Below are 20,260 nucleotides of genomic sequence, written 5' to 3' on the forward strand. Positions count from 1 at the left end.
CCTTTTGATTGGAAATTTATGCAGCAGCTACGACAAGCCGTTACACAATATGGATTACAATCTGAACCGGTCAAACACTTGTTGAATTATTTGTTTGACTTGGAAATTATGACACCCGGTGACTGTGCTTCGCTAGCTAGGTTGCTTCTTACACAGGTGCAGTATTTACTTTTTGAAAAGGAATGGGAACGGCAAGTGCGTAAGACTTTGCTGCAGCCCAGGGCTCAGGGGCATCCCCTGTGCGACGTTAAGGAGGACATGCTGTTAGGTCGGGACATTTATGCAGACCCTAAGGTACAATTAACATTTTCTATGGAAATGCATAATGCCTCTGCCCTGACTGCAAGGCAAGCCCTGGTGCTTGTTCCATCGGACCGTAAGGCCCCTTCCTTTAGGGCAGTAAAACAGGGAGCAACGGAGCCCTTTGATAGTTTTGTAAACCGGCTAGTGCAAGCCTTAGACCAAACCTACAATATGACAGAGGACCTTAAAGTACAAATGCTCCAGATGCTAGCTTTTGAAAATGGTAATCCAAGGGCCAAGATGATTCTGTCCACCCTTCCCCGAACGGCCCCGGTGGAGGAAATGCTGGAGCACATGGTAAACAGCGCATCTGCCCAGCAGGCTGCCTTTGTCTCTAATGCTGTAAGTTCTGCTGTATCTACAGCCATGCAAAACCATACCCAGGCGCTGGCAGCTGTTCTTAAACCTACAGTGCGACCGCGAACTACACAAAAGGTTTATATGGGACCTTGTTTTCGCTGTGGGGGGAGAGGTCATCAGCGCCGTAACTGCTCAGCGTCTGTATGGTGCGATCATTGCCGGACTACTTCTCATGCTACTAAATTCTGTTGGCGTCTGGGAAACTACAAGCGAAGCGCGAACGGCAGCCGCGTGCAGACAAAATTGGTCCCGCCACCTCAGACCCCGGTCTCCCAGCAGCCCGGGGAAGCTTGGGAATCGACTTGGCAACAGCAGTAGATGTCACTCTGTTTGACACGACACCGCAAAAGATTCTGACCACGACCTTTGGCCCCATACACTCCTCGTGTCACTGATTTGGAGCTCTCCTAATAGGCCGATCTTCGGCTGGACTAAAAGGTATCTGTAATTCCGGGGCTAATTGATGCTGATTATACGGGACAGATTGTTATTGTGGCTTACACATTGTATCCGCCTCTCCACATACCGCGCGGCAGTAAAATTGCTCAATTAGTTCCCATGAGAAATTTCACTAATAGCGTATGTGCGCCACCTTGTGACTCTTTACCGAATCGTGGGAATAACAACTTTGGATCTACAAACGAACTTGTATGCTTCACTATGTCAATGAACAACCGCCCAGAAGCCATAGTCACATTACGGAGAGGAAATGAAACTTGTACTTTTGTTGCACTTTTTGACACAGGAGCTGATGTTACTATCATCACCCGCCATGTATGGCCTAGACATTGGCCTACTAGACCGGCTAAAGAAGGAGTCAGCGGCGTCGGAGGCATCTCACTGCCACATACTAGCATAGAGCCAATCATTATTCAAGTGGAAGACAAAATAGCATCAGCACATGTACTGATTTTACCTTTACCAGATGGCATCTCTGCCCTCATCAGCCGCGAAATAATGACTCAGTTGGGAGTTGTGTTAACTACCCCTGGTACAGTTTTCTGGCAGCGGCCCCTGCGGGGCAGCCTCCCATCCTAAAACTCACCTGGATTACAGATGAGCCTGTCTGGGTGGAGCAGTGGCCACTACAAAAAGAGAAGCTGCAGATAGCGCATGAGCTGGTACAAGAACAACTAAATGCTCACCATATTAAGCCATCAACTAGCCCTTGGAATACCCCCATCTTTGTTATACCAAAAAAGTCTGGAAAGTTTCGCTTACTTCATGACTTACACAAGGTGAATGAACAAATGCAAGCCATGGGAGCGCTGCAGCCCGGATTACCGACTCCTACTATGATACCTAAAGACTGGGCCTTATTAATTGTAGACCTAAAGGACTGTTTCTTTACATACCATTACATCCCTCAGATACACCGCGCTTCACCTTCACCTTGCCAGCGATTAACAAGGATTGGCCAGCTTACCGTTATGAATGGGTAGTCCTTCCACAGGGAATGTGTAACAGTCCTACCATGTGTCAACTTTTCGTCGCTGCAGCATTACAACCCTTACGTCAACAGTGGCCGCATGCTCTCATTTATCATTATATGGATGATATTTTAGTAGCTCAACCGCAACCCTTTACAGAACAAAACCTACAACAACTTATGCAAACACTTGGGCAGGCAGGATTACAAGTGGCACCAGAAAAGATTCAAAAGCAATCTCCGTTCCGATACCTGGGATGGAAGATTAATGACAGCATCATAACGCCACAGAAAACCACCATTACCACTGAGATTAAAACCCTTACAGATGTGCAGACGCTGATGGGGGATTTACAATGGGTACGTCTCCTTCTGGGCATTACTAATGAAGATCTAGCTCCCCTACGGCCTCTTTTACAAGGCACAGATGCAGTTAAGTCCATTCACCTCACTAATGAACAACAGAAATGTATACAGCATCTTGGGCACCTAGTATCAGCACGATGGGCAGCTCGACGATATGCTACCCTCCCCCTCCGACTACTAGTGGTTTCTCGCCCTGTCTCTGTTTTTGCTGTTATCATGCAGTGGCAAAAGAAAAAACGGGGGAGATGACCTCTTGCATGTCTTGGAATGGATATTTTTATCCCTTCAACCTAAGAAAACAGTTCAAACTCGCATGGAAGCAATAGCCGAAGTCATTTGAAAAGGTCGTGATAGGATGATAGCTATTTCAGGGGAAGAACCATTTCGTATTCACCTGCCAATGAAGGGAGCAGACCTAGAATGGGCTTTGCGAAACTCTGTTGCTTTACAATTGGCACTCTTAGGATATTCTGGACAGATATCACGAGAACAGCTAAAGGGGAAAGATATCCACTTTTTGAGAATGTATTCATGGATGGAAATACCTAAGCATTCATCTGTTCCACTTCGGGATGGTCTTACAGCGTTCATGGATGCAGGCAAGGCTACTCGAAGGGCTGCTGTGGTCTGGAAGGAAAAGGAACTCTGGCAGCAACACATTATTGTTGCCCACCCTAAAGATAATTTACAGACATTGGAGCTGATTGCAGTTTGTTGGGCTATGGCAAACTGGCGCACGGTGGCGTTGAACATTGTCACCGATTCGCTATATGTGGCAGGAGTAGCTCAAAGGATAGAGGATTCACTTTTGAGAGAAGTAACCAACCCACGACTAAATGAGTTATTCCAGCAACTTCAAAGAGCTACAAAGCAGAGGTCTGCGTCATACTGTATCATTCATATCAGAAGCCACAAATGGCAGGAAGGCTTAGGAGAAGGTAATCACAGAGCAGATCAATTGGTTAGCCTGACACGAACTGCACCCGTCAATCAATTTGAGGCTGCATGAATCTCCCATGCTCAGTTCCATCAAAATGCTAAGGGATTAAATAGACAATTTTGGCTGACATATGCTGAGGCACAGGGTATTGTTAGGAGTTGCCCACAGTGCAGCCACCATGGCCCTGGCCTAGGGATGGGGGTCAATCCCCGAGGCCTGAGGGCATTAGAGATTTGGCAGATGGACGTCACTCATGTTCCTGAATTTAGCAGGTTGAAATATGTACACGTCACGGTAGACACCTATTCAAAATTTATTTGGGCAACTGTACAACCTGGGGAAAGAGCCTTGCATGTGTGTAAACATCTAACAGCCTGTTTTGCCATCATGGGAGTTCCAGAGCAGATTAAGACGGATAATGGTCCTGCCTATGTCAGTCAAGTTCTGCGGAAATTTCTTATTACATGGGGAGTACAGCATAAAACCAAAATATCTCATTCTCCCACGGGACAAGCCATCGTCGAAAGAGCAAACAGGACAATGAAGGACTATCTGCAGAAATTTGCGGACATTACAGATCCAAAGGAGCATCTACACAGAACCTTGTTTGTTCTCAATCACTTGTGTGTGTTTGGGGACGACTCAGAGCCCCCAGCTCATTCATGCTACATGTGCAAATACTGGAGCCCCAAGAACTGAATTATCTGTTTATTATAGAAATCTGCAGTCAGGGGAATGGGAAGGTCCTGCCCCTGTTTTGTTTAATGGTCGAGGTTATATGTGTGTTTCCACCCCTACAGGTCCAGTATGGGTACCCAGTAAATGGACACGTGCTGATACCAGTAATCATAGAACTGGTACCGGAAGCTCGCCAGCGGGAGCCACATCAGTGGCAACTAGCCACAAAGCCTCTGGCGTTGGAGGCATCGCTGCTTTTACAGAAGAGGACAATCTCGGCCTCCCCGAGGGATGCATGTGACCAGCTACGGGCAGAACTAGATAACAGAACTCTGTACTATTCCTTAAATGCCTGTGACTGTGGACAAAGGGAATGTGGCTGGGTTCTATTACTTTGTGGCATATGTAAACTTGTATGGTGGGTCTCTGTATATACCTTGCGAACGGGTTTAGGGTGTTTACAGTGTAAATGGAAAGTTAGAGAGAGGAATCCTTTTTGGGAATTGCGAAAAGGGATTAGAGGAGACCACCGGTTTGCCCGAGATCTGTTTGCCCTGTTTGAAGCTACTGAAAACGCGACTCGAGCACAGTGGCAGTAGCGGGTTTGCAGATATTTGGACGGACTCAGGCTACTACGCCAGACTAAAATTATAAGTAGGGAGTGTGGTAAAGGTATTCTTATACCTCGACAATATGCTGTCCCTGCCAAAAAGTGGGGGAAGGCCCAGAATGAGTGGGCAAAGAGAGTGCACAGAAAGTAACGTTTCTGTAAGATTAAACATGGTCAAATAGTGGATTCGGTTTATGGTCTTGATGAATATGTTACCTGTTGGCCAAGGTATTTTTAACATCCTGCCTAGGACAAACATATGGGTGACATGGGCGAATATTACAGGGGTAACAGACTTTTGTTTAGGTTTGCAGCAAGCAGACAATCCCTTTAGAACTTGCTTAATTGGTATTCCCCTGCAAGAGAATGAAACAGATTTTGATGTTTTTTTGAAATGTTAAAACAGTGGATCTGACTTCCAATCAGAAAGGTACATGCCTGAGTCCGAATGGGAAATTTGTTTGGCCTTCTACGCATAATGCAGCGTGGCAGAAAACGGTTATTGAGAATTTGAATCGACCATATCATTTGCCATTGCAGGAGTTAGACCTATTAGGTAGCATTACGCCCGTTAAATACGTTAACATGACTGCAACGGGAATGCCAGAATGCGAGGACACGGTACCACCACTTCAACCTCTAAATGGCCACTGGTTTGGTGAACAGTGGCGATTGTGGCTAGCATGACAAGGTGAATGGGAGTTTGATACAAGGCTTCAAAATTTAACCGGTTCGCCTAATTGGGGTGAACTGAAAGCTGGAGGCTTACATGTAAATGTATCAGGGGGCTATCAGTTGCCACCGGGAGTCTTTTTGATATGTGGAGATAGAGCATGGTCAGGGATTCCTTTGAATCCTGTCGGTGGACCATGTTATTTAGGGTGTTTGACTTTGTTTGCTCCACGTATGAAAGACTTATTGAAAATGACTCCACAATTTCATAGATCACGGAGGGCACTGCGCACCTTTGATGAAACATGTAATGACCAAGTCGATCTGCAGTCTGTAATAACAAATGTCTTAGCCTCCATATTTATGCCAGGAGCAATCACTGCATTAAACGCTAAGAATATACGAAGGTTAGCGTGTTGGGGAGAGGAGCAATTTAATCTTACATCGCAGATTTTAAGTTAATTATTGCACGACGTAGATAGTGTTAGGCATGCTACATTACAAAATAGAGCTGCAGTACATTTTTTTGTTATTAGCACATGGACACGGCTGTGAGGATTTTGAAGGGATGTGTTGTGTGAACCTTTCTGATCATTCCACATCTATCCACAAGAAGTTGTCACAACTGCAGGGAAACATGAAGCATATTCTTGTTGATAATAATCCCTTTGATGAATGGTTGAGAGGATTGGGCATAACAGGTTGGTTAAAGACGTTATTGATGGAAGGAATACGCTTTTTTATAATCATTATTGTAATGCTTTTATTTTTTAGCTGTGTTTTTTCTTGTTTAAAGAGAGTAGTTTTTAACATAACCAATCAGGCCTGGCTTGTGCAAAAGAAAAAAGGGGAAATTGTAGAAGAATGGCTGCAGAAGTGTGGCCTTAGAGTCTCTGAAGATCTGCACAATCCAGGCCTGGTATTAGAATAGGCCTCTAATTAGTATTGTACTGAAGTTGCTGTGCTGAAGTTAACAAGAAAGGTAGCCTTGAGCTATTCTTGAATCCTGAGACCAAGTAATTATGTTGTGCCAACAGTCCGTGGCTGTAACAAGATACAGCTGCTGGGAAAGCAGGTGCAGGGCCAAGAAAGATAGGGACCGGTATGGGAAAATAGGGAGTAACAAACTACAAGGCTGAAGCACAGCAACACAATTAGCTACATGGATAGAATGCTTATTTTAGTCATGATAATTAGGGGTGTGAGAACCGCGTGCGTTTAGAGACTACTAACCAATTATATTTCTGCTTTACGAATATGCATGTGTATCGGTTCTATATAAGTAGTGTTAGAATCTAATAAAGTTGAGCAAGATGCATAACTCATATTGAGCGTCTTCTTGACTCCGGCGAACCCTTCTTCCAACAGATATTCAGTATCTTCTAGGAATCAATGCCCTTTTGATTTGTCATCAGCTGAGCACCCAAAACTAGCCTTCATTCAAAATTAAATCAGTCACTTTCCATGCACAATGTAACATTTTAACATTATAATATTAAGTTACCACAGTTACTTTTTTAGGCATCTAATCTAATGGCCTGAATTTGAAGGTTCATATTCTTCAGTCCCCATTGCAATGAGCAGAGAGGAAAAGCAGCAGTCTTGCAGAGTGCTGTTCACAGCACCCCAGTTAGGCTCCTGCTCTGAACACCATCTCATCCTCTTCTGACGATACAGGGAGCAGACAGACATTTCCTTCCTTACCTGGAAACCCAAGTTTGGTGTCTTTCTTAGAGAGAATGACTATTCCAAATATTCACAACGCAGTTTTCAAACAGCTTGTAATTGTTATTGTTGGGAAATCCTAATGTTGTTACCGAAATCTCGGAATGAAGAACTTATCGACACCAATGTGATGTAGATAAGCAGACACTTCTTTATTGATGGCCGGGTGCGTGAGCGAGTCCTCTCACGATCAACGCACGCCAGGTCTCAAAATCAGACACCATATATAAAACTTATTCATACATATTCATTAAGTATTCATGAATAACCATTATATTTCCCATAAATCATTAACATATTCTCCTCCTATATCCGATTCTGCGCAGTAGAGCTTAGAAAGGTCCAGAAATGGGTCTGGGGTACGATTTGGGTAGGTGGTATATGAGTTGGTGGTCGCGATCTCCCCCTGCCGGAATTGCCTTTTACTAAAGTTCACAGTTTCTTGGCAGGTAACTACAAGCTGTTCCAGTCGATTCTCCCCAGTTTCCATTAATCTCATATTCTGACATTTCAATACACTTCTACATACAGAAGACTGGTCAAATACAAAAAAACCTTTCAACCCTAAAGTTATTACCTAAGTTTTAACAATGGTTCCAGCCCCTTCTTCTAGCCTTGGTACAGGACATACAGATGATCTCATAGCAGCTTTTACTGTGCAACTATAAGTTTTGCGACGAGCGAGGGGAAGCAAGCAGCCGACTCAATGTGAGTGATAAAGCAAGCTCCGGTTTATTACGGCGCGATTATGTCTTTTATACAATTCCAGTTAATTATGCCTACTAGTCATATGTTGATTGGCTAAGCCCTAAAGGTTACATTTTCATATGACCTCCTACTTGCGGTTTCTGCGGTTAACTTGTCACGTAGCTCAGCTCCGTGCTCTACATGACTTCCTCAAAGTTAGTTGCTACATCTTCTGCAAGCTCAGCATGACCTTTTCCTTCTGCAAGCTCAGCATGACCTTTTCCTTATCTTCCTTGTCCATTGTCCATTAACTCAGTAATTTTTTCTCTGCGGCCTAGTCTGGTTCACTCCAAACTCATGTCAAATGCTGTGTCACACAGTCCTTCCATGGATCCGTGGCCGTTTTCTCTCATCTATTCTGCAACAAAGTTTCATTAAAAATATTTCTTATCCTTCTATTTTTCAATTTTATAAAATGATTTTATAAAATCAATTAATCAATCAAATAAAGTCAATCAATCTTAACTTATTAACAAATCAATAACATTTCCCCCCTTTGAAAGTGTTGAAAATCATTATTTCAATACTTTCACATTATTCATATATCTTTTGTTTCAACATATTTTGGTGGTGGGCTATATCTTGGTGGACTAGTAGGTACTTCTCTCATAATCATACGATTGACTGCAATCCTATTGGTAAACTGCTTCTTCAAACATACATATACTAACATGATCATCAAAAAGACAATAACAAAAACAAAGTTTTGATTATGGATTGTATCCAAGAGCTCAAGTTCCATCCTAATTTGTTAAAAAATTTTCCAAGCCAATCTTCTGACATATCCTTTTAAATTGTTTCAGTTTCTTTTTCAATTTTCCTAATAGGTCTAGATCATGTTCCACATCCTGAGTGACATTTTGAATGTGGATACAACAGTGGTCCAGTTTATCCTTGAGATATCCACATACTCCATGTTCTTTAAGTAGGAGCATATCTAGTGCCATTCTATTTTATAAAGTCATTCTGGAGGTCGCCTGTAATTGTATGTTCAATTCCTTAAACCCCTTTTTGGTAACGTTTGCTAATTTTTCCACTTGACCAGTTAACTGATAGAGCCATGCTCTGTTTCTGTATAAAGCTGTAAGATTTAAAAGTGATTCAAGTGCCCAACCAGTTTTCACTCCTATAAATGGTTCATTCCAAATATCATCATTTATCTCAGATCTCTTTATTTGTTTCAATTCTAAATTCTCTAAGGTTCCTTTAAATGGTGATTTCTTCCAAATTGGACACAATGTTGACATGCCTAAAATAATTTGTTTCACTTTACCATCTAATGGTAGATAAGTTGTCCAGGTTCCATCACTCAATGCCCAAATTAAATGTCCAGGACTTTGAATAGTAGCTTTTCTGCAACTAAACAAAGTTCCTCTTCTGACTGTAAAAGTGCTGGTTAAATTGAGAGTATTCTTAAGACCTCGACAAAAACAACCATATTTCAAAGCAGCAGCCAACAGAGGAATTCTTTGGATTACTAAGTCTGCGTTACTACAATCATACACTTTTTCACATTTCCACCATGGTACTATTTTATTCTCTTTTTCTCCTAATGAAGTTGTTCTGTCATTGACCCAGGGTAATACTAAAAACACTTTTCCCTCCCATGTAAAACACCAAGGAGTTTTTGCCATATACTAAAAATGGGAATATAAGGTCATAGACCAAACTGAATCCCAAACTATTTCCTTTTCCTGTAGGGTTCAATGCTTTTTCTCACATCTTGTCTCGGTTACCCATACACTGGTGTTGTAGCCATTTTAGGATAATAACACCATCCCTTGTTCCCTAAATCTCCCTCTAATCCCGGTTTAGCTACAAATCGTCCTTTACATTCCCACATGGTTGAATATACTGGTGATTCTTCTCCAACTTTAACCTTTTACAATTTCCAAATTTTCCTAGGTTCTTGTTTACAATCCATCGTCTCATTTTCATATTCTAATTTGGTCAAATTCATGGTTAAGATTCCCCATGGAATAGATTCACCTACTGCCCTCGGTATTGGTAAACAAGCAGTGATCTGCATGACGTTTTGTAAATTGGCAAATCCTTTAATCAATCCTACCATCAAATTTTCCTCAGCCATTTGTTTGGGAATGTCAATCACTTGTTCTGTTTCTACTTGTCTTTTGTTCCTGTCCACCAAGTCAGCCCATGATCCCACCAACACTACCAACCAAAAAAAATCCAAAAACCAATCATAACCTGATATGCAAAATTAAACATATTTCGAAGTCAATTTTTAAGTCTCTGAGTTACGTTTCACAATCTTCCACGGAATAGGTATTTTCTTCACGGTGCTTTCTTCACTCGAATATAATGTATCCAAGTATCCGATTCTGCAATTTTGATAGCTGTAAAAGTGGTTAACAATATCTGGAAGGTCCTCTCCAGTGCTCCTGCAAAGGTTCGGAGGTCCAGGTCTTCACATAGACATAGTCTCCTGGTTGGAAATCATGCACTGAATTTTCCTGGAATAAAGGTCTATTCCAAATTACTGCACTCCAAATTGCAGCCAAAGTTTTCCTTAGAAAAAGCAAATAGTTATACACATCTTGTTTTCCTTTTACATATATGTTTAGATTTGGTTCTGGAGACTCATATGTTTTTCCATATAATAATTCATAAGGACTGACTGAGGTTCCACTCTTTGACTGTACCCTGATTCATAATAATGCCAATGGAAGCGCCTGAGGCCACTTTAGACTGGTTTCTTGACAAATTTTACTTATTTGTCATTTCAAAGTTTGATTCATCCTTTCCACTTTCCCACTAGATTGTGGCCTCCAAGACGCATGTAAATCCCAATTAATACCCAATACTTTGCTAACACTTTGGACTACTTCAGCAACAAAGTGTGGACCTCTGTCAGAGAAAATTCCAATAGGGACTCCAAATCTCGGAATTATTTCTTGTAATAACCACTTCACCACTTCTTTTGCTTGTGTAGTGTGACAGGGAAGGGCTTCTGGCCATCCTGTAAAAGTATCAACCCCTACCAGGATGTACCAGTACCCATTTTGTCTGGGTAATTCTGAAAAATCTACTTGCCAATAATTTCCAGGTTCTACACCAGATTTCAGTCTACCCATTTGAACCTTTTTCTTAATCATTGGATTATTTTTCAAACATACTTCACACTTTGCAGTTACTATTTTAGCTATTCCCAACATCTTAACTGATACCACTTGTTTTCGTAAGGATGTTACTAAAGCTTCTGCCCCCCCAGTGACATTCTTGGTGCTTTGTTTGAATTATCTCTCTCATTAAAAGAGGTGGAATTACTACCTGTCCATTAGGAGTTATCCACCATCCAGCTAAGTTTTTCTTAGCATTTAATAACTGACCTAATTTGTCATCTTCCTCTAAATATCTCGGTTTTTCCCTAGGAAGGGTTACTGTTTTAGAAGGAATTATTGCCATTTGCAATGCTTGTTTCTTTGCTACCTTTTTTGCTGTTTTATCAGCCAAATTATTTCCAACTATTATTTTTATATTTCCAATCTGATGTGCTTTACAGTGCATGATTGCTACTTGATCCGGCTTTTGAACTGCTTGCAATAATCGTAAAATTTCTGTTTGATGTTTAATGTTTGACCCTTGAGAGGACAATAGCCCCCTCTCTTTCCACAAGGCTCCATGGACATGCACTACCCCAAAGGCATATTTTGAATCTGTCCAGATATTCACTTTCTTTTCTGTACTTAATTCTAAGGCTCGAATCAAAGCAATAAGTTCTGCCTTTTGGGCTGATGTGGTACTAGCCAATGCTCCTGCTTCTATAACTGTAGTGTCTGTTGTTACCGCATATCCGGCGTATCTGACTCCTTGTTCCATGAAGCTGCTTCCATCAGTATACAATTCCCAGTCTGGTCGCTCCAATGGTACATCCTTCAGATCCTCACGACTGGAATAAACATACTCGATGGTAGCCAAACAATCATGTTCCAGTTGTCCTTCTTCCTGTATAGAACTTAAAAATACTGCAGGATTTACCAGGTTAGTTGTTTTTAGAATCACATCATCCTGTTCAGTCAATACCACCTGGTACTTCATCATTCGGCTGGGAGACAGCCAATGTCCCCCCTTCTGTTCTAAGACAGTTATCACCATGTGTGGAACATAGACTGTTATTGTTCTTCCCAAAGTCAATTTCCGAGCTTCTTGTATGAGCATCACTGTTGCGGCCACTGCTCGAAGGCAGTTTGGCCACCCTTTACTCACTGTGTCCAGTTGTTTAGAGGAATATCCGACTGGTCGTTTCCAGCTTCTTATCCTCTGGGTTAACACGCCCAGTGCAAGGTGTTGTCTTTCATGTACAAACAGCTGGAAAACTTTGGTTAGATCCGGCAGTCCCAAAGCAGGTGCAGACATTAAGGCACGTTTCAACTCTACAAAAGCCTTTTGTTGTTGTGGGCCCCATACAAAGGGAGAGTTCTTTTGGGCCTCATACAGCGGTTTAGCTATTAGCCCATAGTTCATGATCCAAAGGCGACACCACCCAGTCATTCCCAAAAATGCTCTGAGTTCATGAATATTTCTCGGCTCAGGTATACCACAAATAGCTTCTTTGCGATTTTTTCCTAATTGTCGTTGTCCTTTTAAAATCTCAAAGCCGAGATATATCACAGTCTGGCAGGCTATTTGGGCTTTCTTCCTGGATACCTTATACCCATTTAGTCCCAAGAAATTCAAAAGGTCAATAGTCACCTGTATACAAATAAATCTTTCTTCTATAACAATCAATATATCATCCACATATTGTAAAAATAAATGTCCAGGTCTTGGTTTGTCCTGTTTCCAGATTTCAAATTCCTTTGCTAAATGATTTCCAAAAATAGTTGGACTGTTTTTAAATCCTTGGGGTAATCTAGTCCATGTCAGCTGCATCCCTCGCCCGGTTTGAGGATTTTCTCATTCAAAAGCAAACAGTTTTCTGGTTTCCTTTTCCAAATGTATACAAAAGAAAGCATCTTTTAAATCAAGCACTGTAAACCACTGATAATTCTCCCTCAATGCTGTTAACAGTGTATAAGGGTTTGCTACTACAGGATAAATATCCTTAACTATTTGATTTACTGCTCTCAAGTCTTGTACCAGTCTATATTCACCCGAAGGTTTTCTGACTGGTAAAATAGGAGTATTATACTCAGATTCACATTCTTCCAAAATTTTATACTCCAAAAATTTATCAATCAATTTCTTCAATTCCTGTCTCACTTCCGGTTTGATTGGATATTGTTTAATTCTCACTGTTCCTGCGCCTTCCTTCAAATCTATTTTAACAGGTTCTGCTAGTTTCAATTTACCAGGAATATTTGTTTCCCATACAGTAGGGATCACTGCCAAATCCACCTCCGGTGGAATTTCTTGTTCCTTTACTCTTTCTTGTATCATCAGGATTTCTCCTGTTTTTGACTCAGGTATTTTCAAGAAAAGTTCTCCTTCGTCAAAAACAATCTGTGCATTTAATTTGGATAACAAATCTCTTCCTAAGAAGGGTATCGGACATTCTGGTACATACAAAAATTCATGTGTAATTATCTTATTTCCAAATTTCAAATCCAGGGGTGTCAGGAATGGCCTGTTTTTGTTCCAGTTTTTCCTTTACAGGTATTTAATAAAAAAATGTTGCTCCTGTATCCACTCCCAACCTCACAATTTAAACAACATTTTTTTTTCCACTTTCTTATTATCAGCAGTTATAGCCATTACCAAATTATCTCTAATAGTTAGCTTACATTCATCCTGCCAATCCTTTCTTTGTCTTAAGTAAAAAAAAACAAATCCACATCTGGCATTTTATTCCATTTCCCTTCTCTTTTACAATACAGCATTAACTGCAAAATAGTGTTATAATTCAGTGTCCCTTTCATGGGCCACTTTTCCTGATCATCCAATATATACAAAGGCCACCAATTATTACAATACTCAAATTATTACAATACTCAATCATCTGGCTCTTTTGCAGATCATCCTGTAAATTTCCCCAATGTGCCAATAAACATCCCCACAAAGAATTTTTCGGGATTTTGTCATTTACAGCAAGATTACCCATGCTTTTACTTTTAAACAACCGAGTTAACTTAGTTGCCATGGTGTAATTACTCACAGTACAATACACAATTATTCAACTCTGTCACTCCGATCCGCGGATCCACACTCCACACTCGCTTTCGTTCTCAATTACACGTCTCACCCTTACAGCCACACTCACACTTTCCCACAGTTACTTTAAACAAACATATAACACAATATTATACCTCTTAATTTTCTTCTTAATACACAAACTCACAAAACAACAAAGAACACCAAAAACTTCTTCTAACTTCTTGTTAGAGGCGCTACCTTAGAGAACACTATAGCATATAGTTTCTCTTGTCTACACTTTTGTCCAACCCTGCAATAGCTTTCGCTTATGTCTTACGGGCAGACGCCTAGGCTTCCACTTCCACAAGGATCCTTTTAGTCCAACCCTGCAATAGCTTTCGCTTATGTCTTACAGGCAGACTCCTAGTCCTACCCTGCGCAGCTCTTTCACCGCGTCTGACAGGTAGACTTACTCAGTGGGACTCCAACCCACTGGTGGGACTCTATCCCACTCTTTCCCATACAATTATTATAGTGCACTTACTTACTACAATTAAAAAAAGAAGTGTCTTACCCAAAAATCCAGGGAACGTCGCGAAGAGCCTTACGGATCGGGGATCGATGGGTGTCCCCGAGAAATCCTCGGTGCCGGCCGGAACCGATCAGGTCCCCGACTCCTCCGGTCTCCTTCAGCGAGGTCCCATCTGGGTTGCCAAAACTGTTACTGAAATCTCGGAATGAAGAATTTATCGACACCAATGTGATGTAGATAAGCAGACACTTCTTTATTGACGGCCGGGTGCGTGAGCGAGTCCTCTCACGATCAACGCACACCAAGTCTCAAAATCAGACACCATATATAAAACTTATTCATACATATTCATTAAATATTCATGCATAATCATAATATTTCCCATAAATCATTAACATATTCTCCTCCCATATCCGATTCTGCGCAGTAAAGCTTAAAAAGGTCCAGAAATGGGTCTGGGGTACGATTTGGGTAGGTGGTATATGAGTCGGTGGTCGCGATCTCCCCCTGCCGGAATTACCTTTTACTAAAGTTCACGGTTTCTTGGCAGGTAACTACAAGTTGTTTCAGTCAACTCTCTCCAGTTCCCATTAATCCTACATTCTGACATCTCAATAAACTTTCTATATACAGAAGACTGGTTAGATACAAAGAAACCTTTCAAACCCTAAATTATTACTTAAGTTTCAACAATGATTCCAACCCATTCTTCTGGCCTTAGTACAAGATGTACAAAGGGTCTCATAACTGCTTTTACTAAATAATCATAAATTTCTTCAAAATATATTTTTATCCTCCTATATTTCTATTCTATAAAATAACTCTATAAAATCAAATAATCAAACAAATAAAATCAATCAATCTTAACTTTTTAACAAATCGACAACAATCTCACCTCTAGAAGATAAGGAAACAGTGTGAACAGCAGAGAGTAGCCTATAGGGGACAGCAGCTGGGCATGTGGACAGTAGAGTTTGACCAATAGTAAAGCTTTTAGCAGTGCATGTACAGAGTATTTACTTATAAAAGCTGTAACTAACTAACAATAAAGGTATTTGCTTCAATGTCCTTGCAAAGTCTGTGCCTCGTACACCACACAAGTTGGAGATAGGTTAGATACTCCTGATTAGTCCTTGTACGCTTGTTGCTGGTGCAGTGGTGGATGGACAGGCCAAACCTTCAGTGGCATGATGCAGAGAGGGAGGCAGGGGTCTGCAAGCAATCTTGAGAATTTTCTCCCCAAAGGAGTGGAGTTCAGAGAGAACACAGTAAACTCAGTCTGGAAAATGCTTACTCATGGGAGCATCCCATTAGCTTTCAGACTTGGAGTCAAAGTATGTTGGCACTACTTGAAAAGAAGTTGAAGAGCAGCACGCTGTATAGCAATCCTGTGATGTGATGTGGTGTTCCTGCTTTGGATAAACAGTCCTGTTGATTACAGCAGAGTTTTTTAGTGTGGTCTGTAAGTCCACGGAAATCTGTAGGTGCCCTCTCAGGGGCCATGGAAGGCAGCTCGGAAAATCTAGTCTGTTGTCAATAGGTTTAAATTCTCAGTGTGGTGATCTGCATCTCCACAAGACAGTCCATACATCTGATAAAAGCTGAAATGGCATTAAAATCATAAGGAGCTGTTTGATCAGTCTTACAATCCAGGAGGCAGTTAATGAGTGCAGTATATACTGGTCACCTTTCATAAGTTCCCAGAGGGGAAAATGAGAGCTGTTGCAGGGATCCTGAGAGTCGGGAGCTTGTGGAGGTGCTGACTGCATTGCCAGTGCTCTGCTCCATTGGGGAAGCAAAGGACTGCTGCTGCAAGAAATCATTCTGTTTTTCTGAGGGGATGAAGCGACTCTTTCGGGCAGTGACCACCTTGATTTACCTTTTGTGTGGTCCCTTGTATTTTGCAGGGTTGAGGCAGAAGGGGGATTGTACCAGAATCAACTCTCTCCCCTTTTTTTTTCCCAAATGATGAATTCCCATCCTATATCTGGGACACCGAATCTCCTGAGGAGAGAGCATGGGAAGAGATCAGCTTTAATGTTTGTTTAGATCCCTACTACATCTGTCCAAATCTCTTTCTACAGGTTCTTATCTTTTATTTATGCAATTACTTTCCAAATTCCATTCACAATGCCATAGCCCTCTTGCTATTGATCTCTTTCTTTACTTTTCCCCCAGTGCCCACAGCCTGAGAACAGCTATTATCACAGAAAGATGCACACTATCTGGGCATCTTTATTAGCCAAGCTAAACATGGCTTTTTCTTGATTTCATGTTGTTCTTAGTCAGAAACTTTTCCTTTTTATAATATTTCATAATCGTTAGTGTTTATCCATTTTCTGTGCTGATGGAACATGAGCTTTGCCAGTCAGCAATGCCTTTCAGAGCCAGACCAGCATGCTAGCCACCACTTGACCTTCTGAAAATACAATAGCAAAAAAGCTTATCAACCCTGATCATGCTTGGATCATAAATCCAAACCCCAGACTTCATAGAACTTTTCTGAGAGAGAAAATACCTCTTTGTCTATTTTGTTATAACTTCACCAATGTCCTTTGTATTGTTTCTCCCAGTCTTTTCTTCTTCTGTAAGGGCCCTTTATGAGAAAAGGCTTTGTTCATTGTCTGGATGCCAGGTTGCAGAGTGATTATACCTTAAAATGTAGTGAGGAGACAACTAACACTAAATCTGGCTCTCTGAACTCACCTGCAAATCAATTCTGTAAACACCTGTCTGCAATGAGGAGCATGCCCAAAGCCTCCCACATCTTAAATATCGGGGAAGAAGAGATCTCTTCAGATGAGTATGGGGGGAGTAAACAGCTTGGTGGAGTTTGAGCTGGTTGCAAAGGTGCTTTGTTGCATATAGGTACATTCTGGGGCAGAACTTGGGTGGATAAGCAATTGTATATAACCACCACTTATTTATGCAATAAAGGATCTCACTTGGGGGCCTGTGCCTTCATATGCCATGTTCTTCTATTCATGACTCTTCTCAGTACTTTGAACTGTAAGCTTGTTTTAGCAGTTTTCTTCTAGATACACTTTTACTGATCCTTCTATCATGGTCTTACTTTTCCATAAAAGTGGCCATGGGCAACTGATTAATACTACCCACTGAGGTGTTTTTAATATCAAAGGGTATTGAGATACTAATTGAACCCGAGGAAAATGCTGTGGTCAAACTAGAAGCCTGAACCTAGAGCTTTGAGATGTAAAATGCAAAGGTAATTAGAGACTCCTCAAAACTTTTAATTGAATGAATTCTCTGAAATTATTTTACTGTTGTTAAAAAAAAGAATGTGTGAATGCAGGAATATAACAATGAACTATTCTGTGGTCCATGCATCATAAGGAATTGTTTGGGTGCTTTTTCTCGATGATGACAAAAGCTACTGTAACTGAACTTACCTAGTGCAAATCCTCCAAAGAAAGCATGCAGTGATTGTGATAAGGATGTCCAAATAAATAATACTGTTCCCTTAATTAGTGAACCTATTTCCTATTAGAATACTGACATATTATGGTTTGTGGAATTGGGATTTTCTCAGTGATATGTGAAAACACAGCTCTGACCATGTGTTGCTAAAATCTGGAGCCTTTGTATTACCCAAAAATGGGGGTTACATTCTGCCTGTGCAATGTAATTCTATGATTTTGCTTGGAAAGGATATATTTCTTCATGTCTTTTCACAAAACTAAGTGCAACTGCAGCATAGTGTGTTTTATCTCTGAAATAGCAGCATTTCAGTGCTGGACAAAATTATTCCTGTATGTAGAAAGTTGTAATTGCAGAATTGCTGGGAGGAGAAAGAGACTTTACATATATCATGTACATCATATGTACAAATACATATTATTGTGCTACATAATGACAATATGATAGCTGCTATCTCAAAAGTGTGTATATAGAGTGATTGAAGTAAAATAAATCAGATCTGGCTAGTTTAAATCTTACCTTCCCTGAGTTTTTGAAGACTACGCTATGACCTTTTAAATGTGGAATTTAAAAAGTTGTTGGAATAAAAAAAAACCACCAAATAAAAAGTTCAAGCTATCTTGTGTAAAACTATGAAATATTTGGAAAAGATCATTAAAATAATGCTCCTTTTCTGCATTTGTGGAGCTATATTTTTGTATTGCAAATCATACTTCTCAGTAACAGCTCTAACATTGTCACTCTACTGCATTTGCAAAGAAGAAAAAAACTTTCCATATTTCAGAAATATGACATCAGGACTCAGGCATTACCCAAACAAGTTTTAATGCAATGTCTGGCAAATGGGTTACCTAACAAAAATCAGGACAATTCTTTGGGAGAAATTGTAGAGGACCCTTGCCCATCCCCTGGCATGGTTCCAGCTCCACAAGGGCTCCTGGGGCACTGCCATGGCAGGACCAGTAGAGACTTCCATGGGTGCAAGGCAAATACTGACTGTGACCCCCTGTATATCAGAATGCACAGTGGTGGTCTCCGCCCATTCCCAAAATAGGGACCCTTAAGCAAAATGCTCTGCTTGCTGCTCTTTCTGGGTAGCCCTGCTGCATGCCTTCTACTCAGGCCATTGAATAAATTCTGTAGTGTGACCCTTAGTCAGCAAATCCCAGCCTACTGAAAAATAAAGATGACAAGGAATGACTTATTAAAGAGCAGATAAAGTAGAAAGAAAGAAAAGACAGAGGAAAACCATCCTTAAATCATCTTTACTTTGTATGAGCCTATTGGAGTGCATGGAACAGACAGATAAATAGACAGAAACCAAAGGGAAGCCAAAACCAAGCCAAAATGATACTGCAAAATTGTACTGATAGTAATGTTGCTATTAAGCCACAATAGAAAGTGCAAGAAGATGGAAAGGAAGCAGATGGTCAGTCTTGTAGGTGGTCTGAATGAACAACGCTAGTGTTTTGTTTTGAGAGACATGTAAGAGGAAGTTAACCATTCCTCCTCTCTATTCTGTAAGTGTATCAAGTTCTATGGAAAAAGTACAAGGGTTTTTTTTAGTTGCCATGGTTAAAGAACTGGATTACTGTGGTAGTAAGACTAAAGGGTACATTTGTAGAATGACTAAAACCTGTTTAGGCAATATCAGAGTCACAAATTATTCTCATGGGAATAGGCCATGTTTCATTGTAACTTACTACGCATCCTTAAGTGAAATCCAGAGTCACTGAAAGAGAATTAGAATGAAAGGCCACATCAAGACCCCTGCAGGAATGTAGTTTGCATGCATAAAAAGTCGTGGGCAAGGGCGCAGAATAATGCACTACCCTGGCTGCAGCTACAGATTATGTGAAGTCACTGTGGCCTTGAAGAACTGGGACGTTCCCAGTGCAGGACCATGATCTGCTGGACCTGTGCAGTAGGCAGATCCAGCAGTTCCCCAGTTTTCGTGTTCATAAGCCTGTCAGTGCACTCTATGAAATAATGCTTGCCTGGATTTCTTTCTTCCTATTCTCTATGCAGTAGCAATATAGCATTTCTATTGTAGCGTGCTCAAGACAACATGAGAATAGACCCTTGTAAAATAATTAGTTCTAAATCTTACAAAACTAGCAGAGCTAGGCAACCTCTGCAAAGTATTTTAAAGCAGATCTTAAAGCTAGATGAGAATATCATGTAAAATATCTACTTGCTATTGGGTCCCCAGAAGCAGCTTTAGATGATTCAGCCTGGGAGGAAAACCAAAAAACCCACCCTTTTCTCTAGAGCACCTCCATGTGCCTTTGCCAACCAAGTAGCTAGGATACAGCGTGACTGAAAGCTAATAGATATTTTTCTTCTTTGTGCCTGCAGTGAGTTACA

At 40.9% G+C, this 20,260-nt stretch overlaps 1 protein-coding gene across 1 annotated transcript; it reads right to left on the reverse strand.

Annotated features, from left to right (window-relative positions):
• Positions 1-9,562: 9,562 nt before the first annotated feature.
• Positions 9,563-12,392, reverse strand: LOC119140702. The gene is made up of 2 exons (XM_037372237.1): positions 11,488-12,392; positions 9,563-9,709 (listed from the first exon to the last, which is right to left on the reverse strand). Exons 1-2 carry the CDS (start codon positions 12,340-12,342, stop codon positions 9,563-9,565), a joined length of 1,002 nt encoding a protein of 333 aa, XP_037228134.1. The 5' UTR covers positions 12,343-12,392.
• Positions 12,393-20,260: the final 7,868 nt, after the last annotated feature.

This window comes from Falco rusticolus, chromosome W, assembly GCF_015220075.1.
Source record: "Falco rusticolus isolate bFalRus1 chromosome W, bFalRus1.pri, whole genome shotgun sequence".
Lineage (NCBI taxonomy): Eukaryota > Metazoa > Chordata > Aves > Falconiformes > Falconidae > Falco > Falco rusticolus.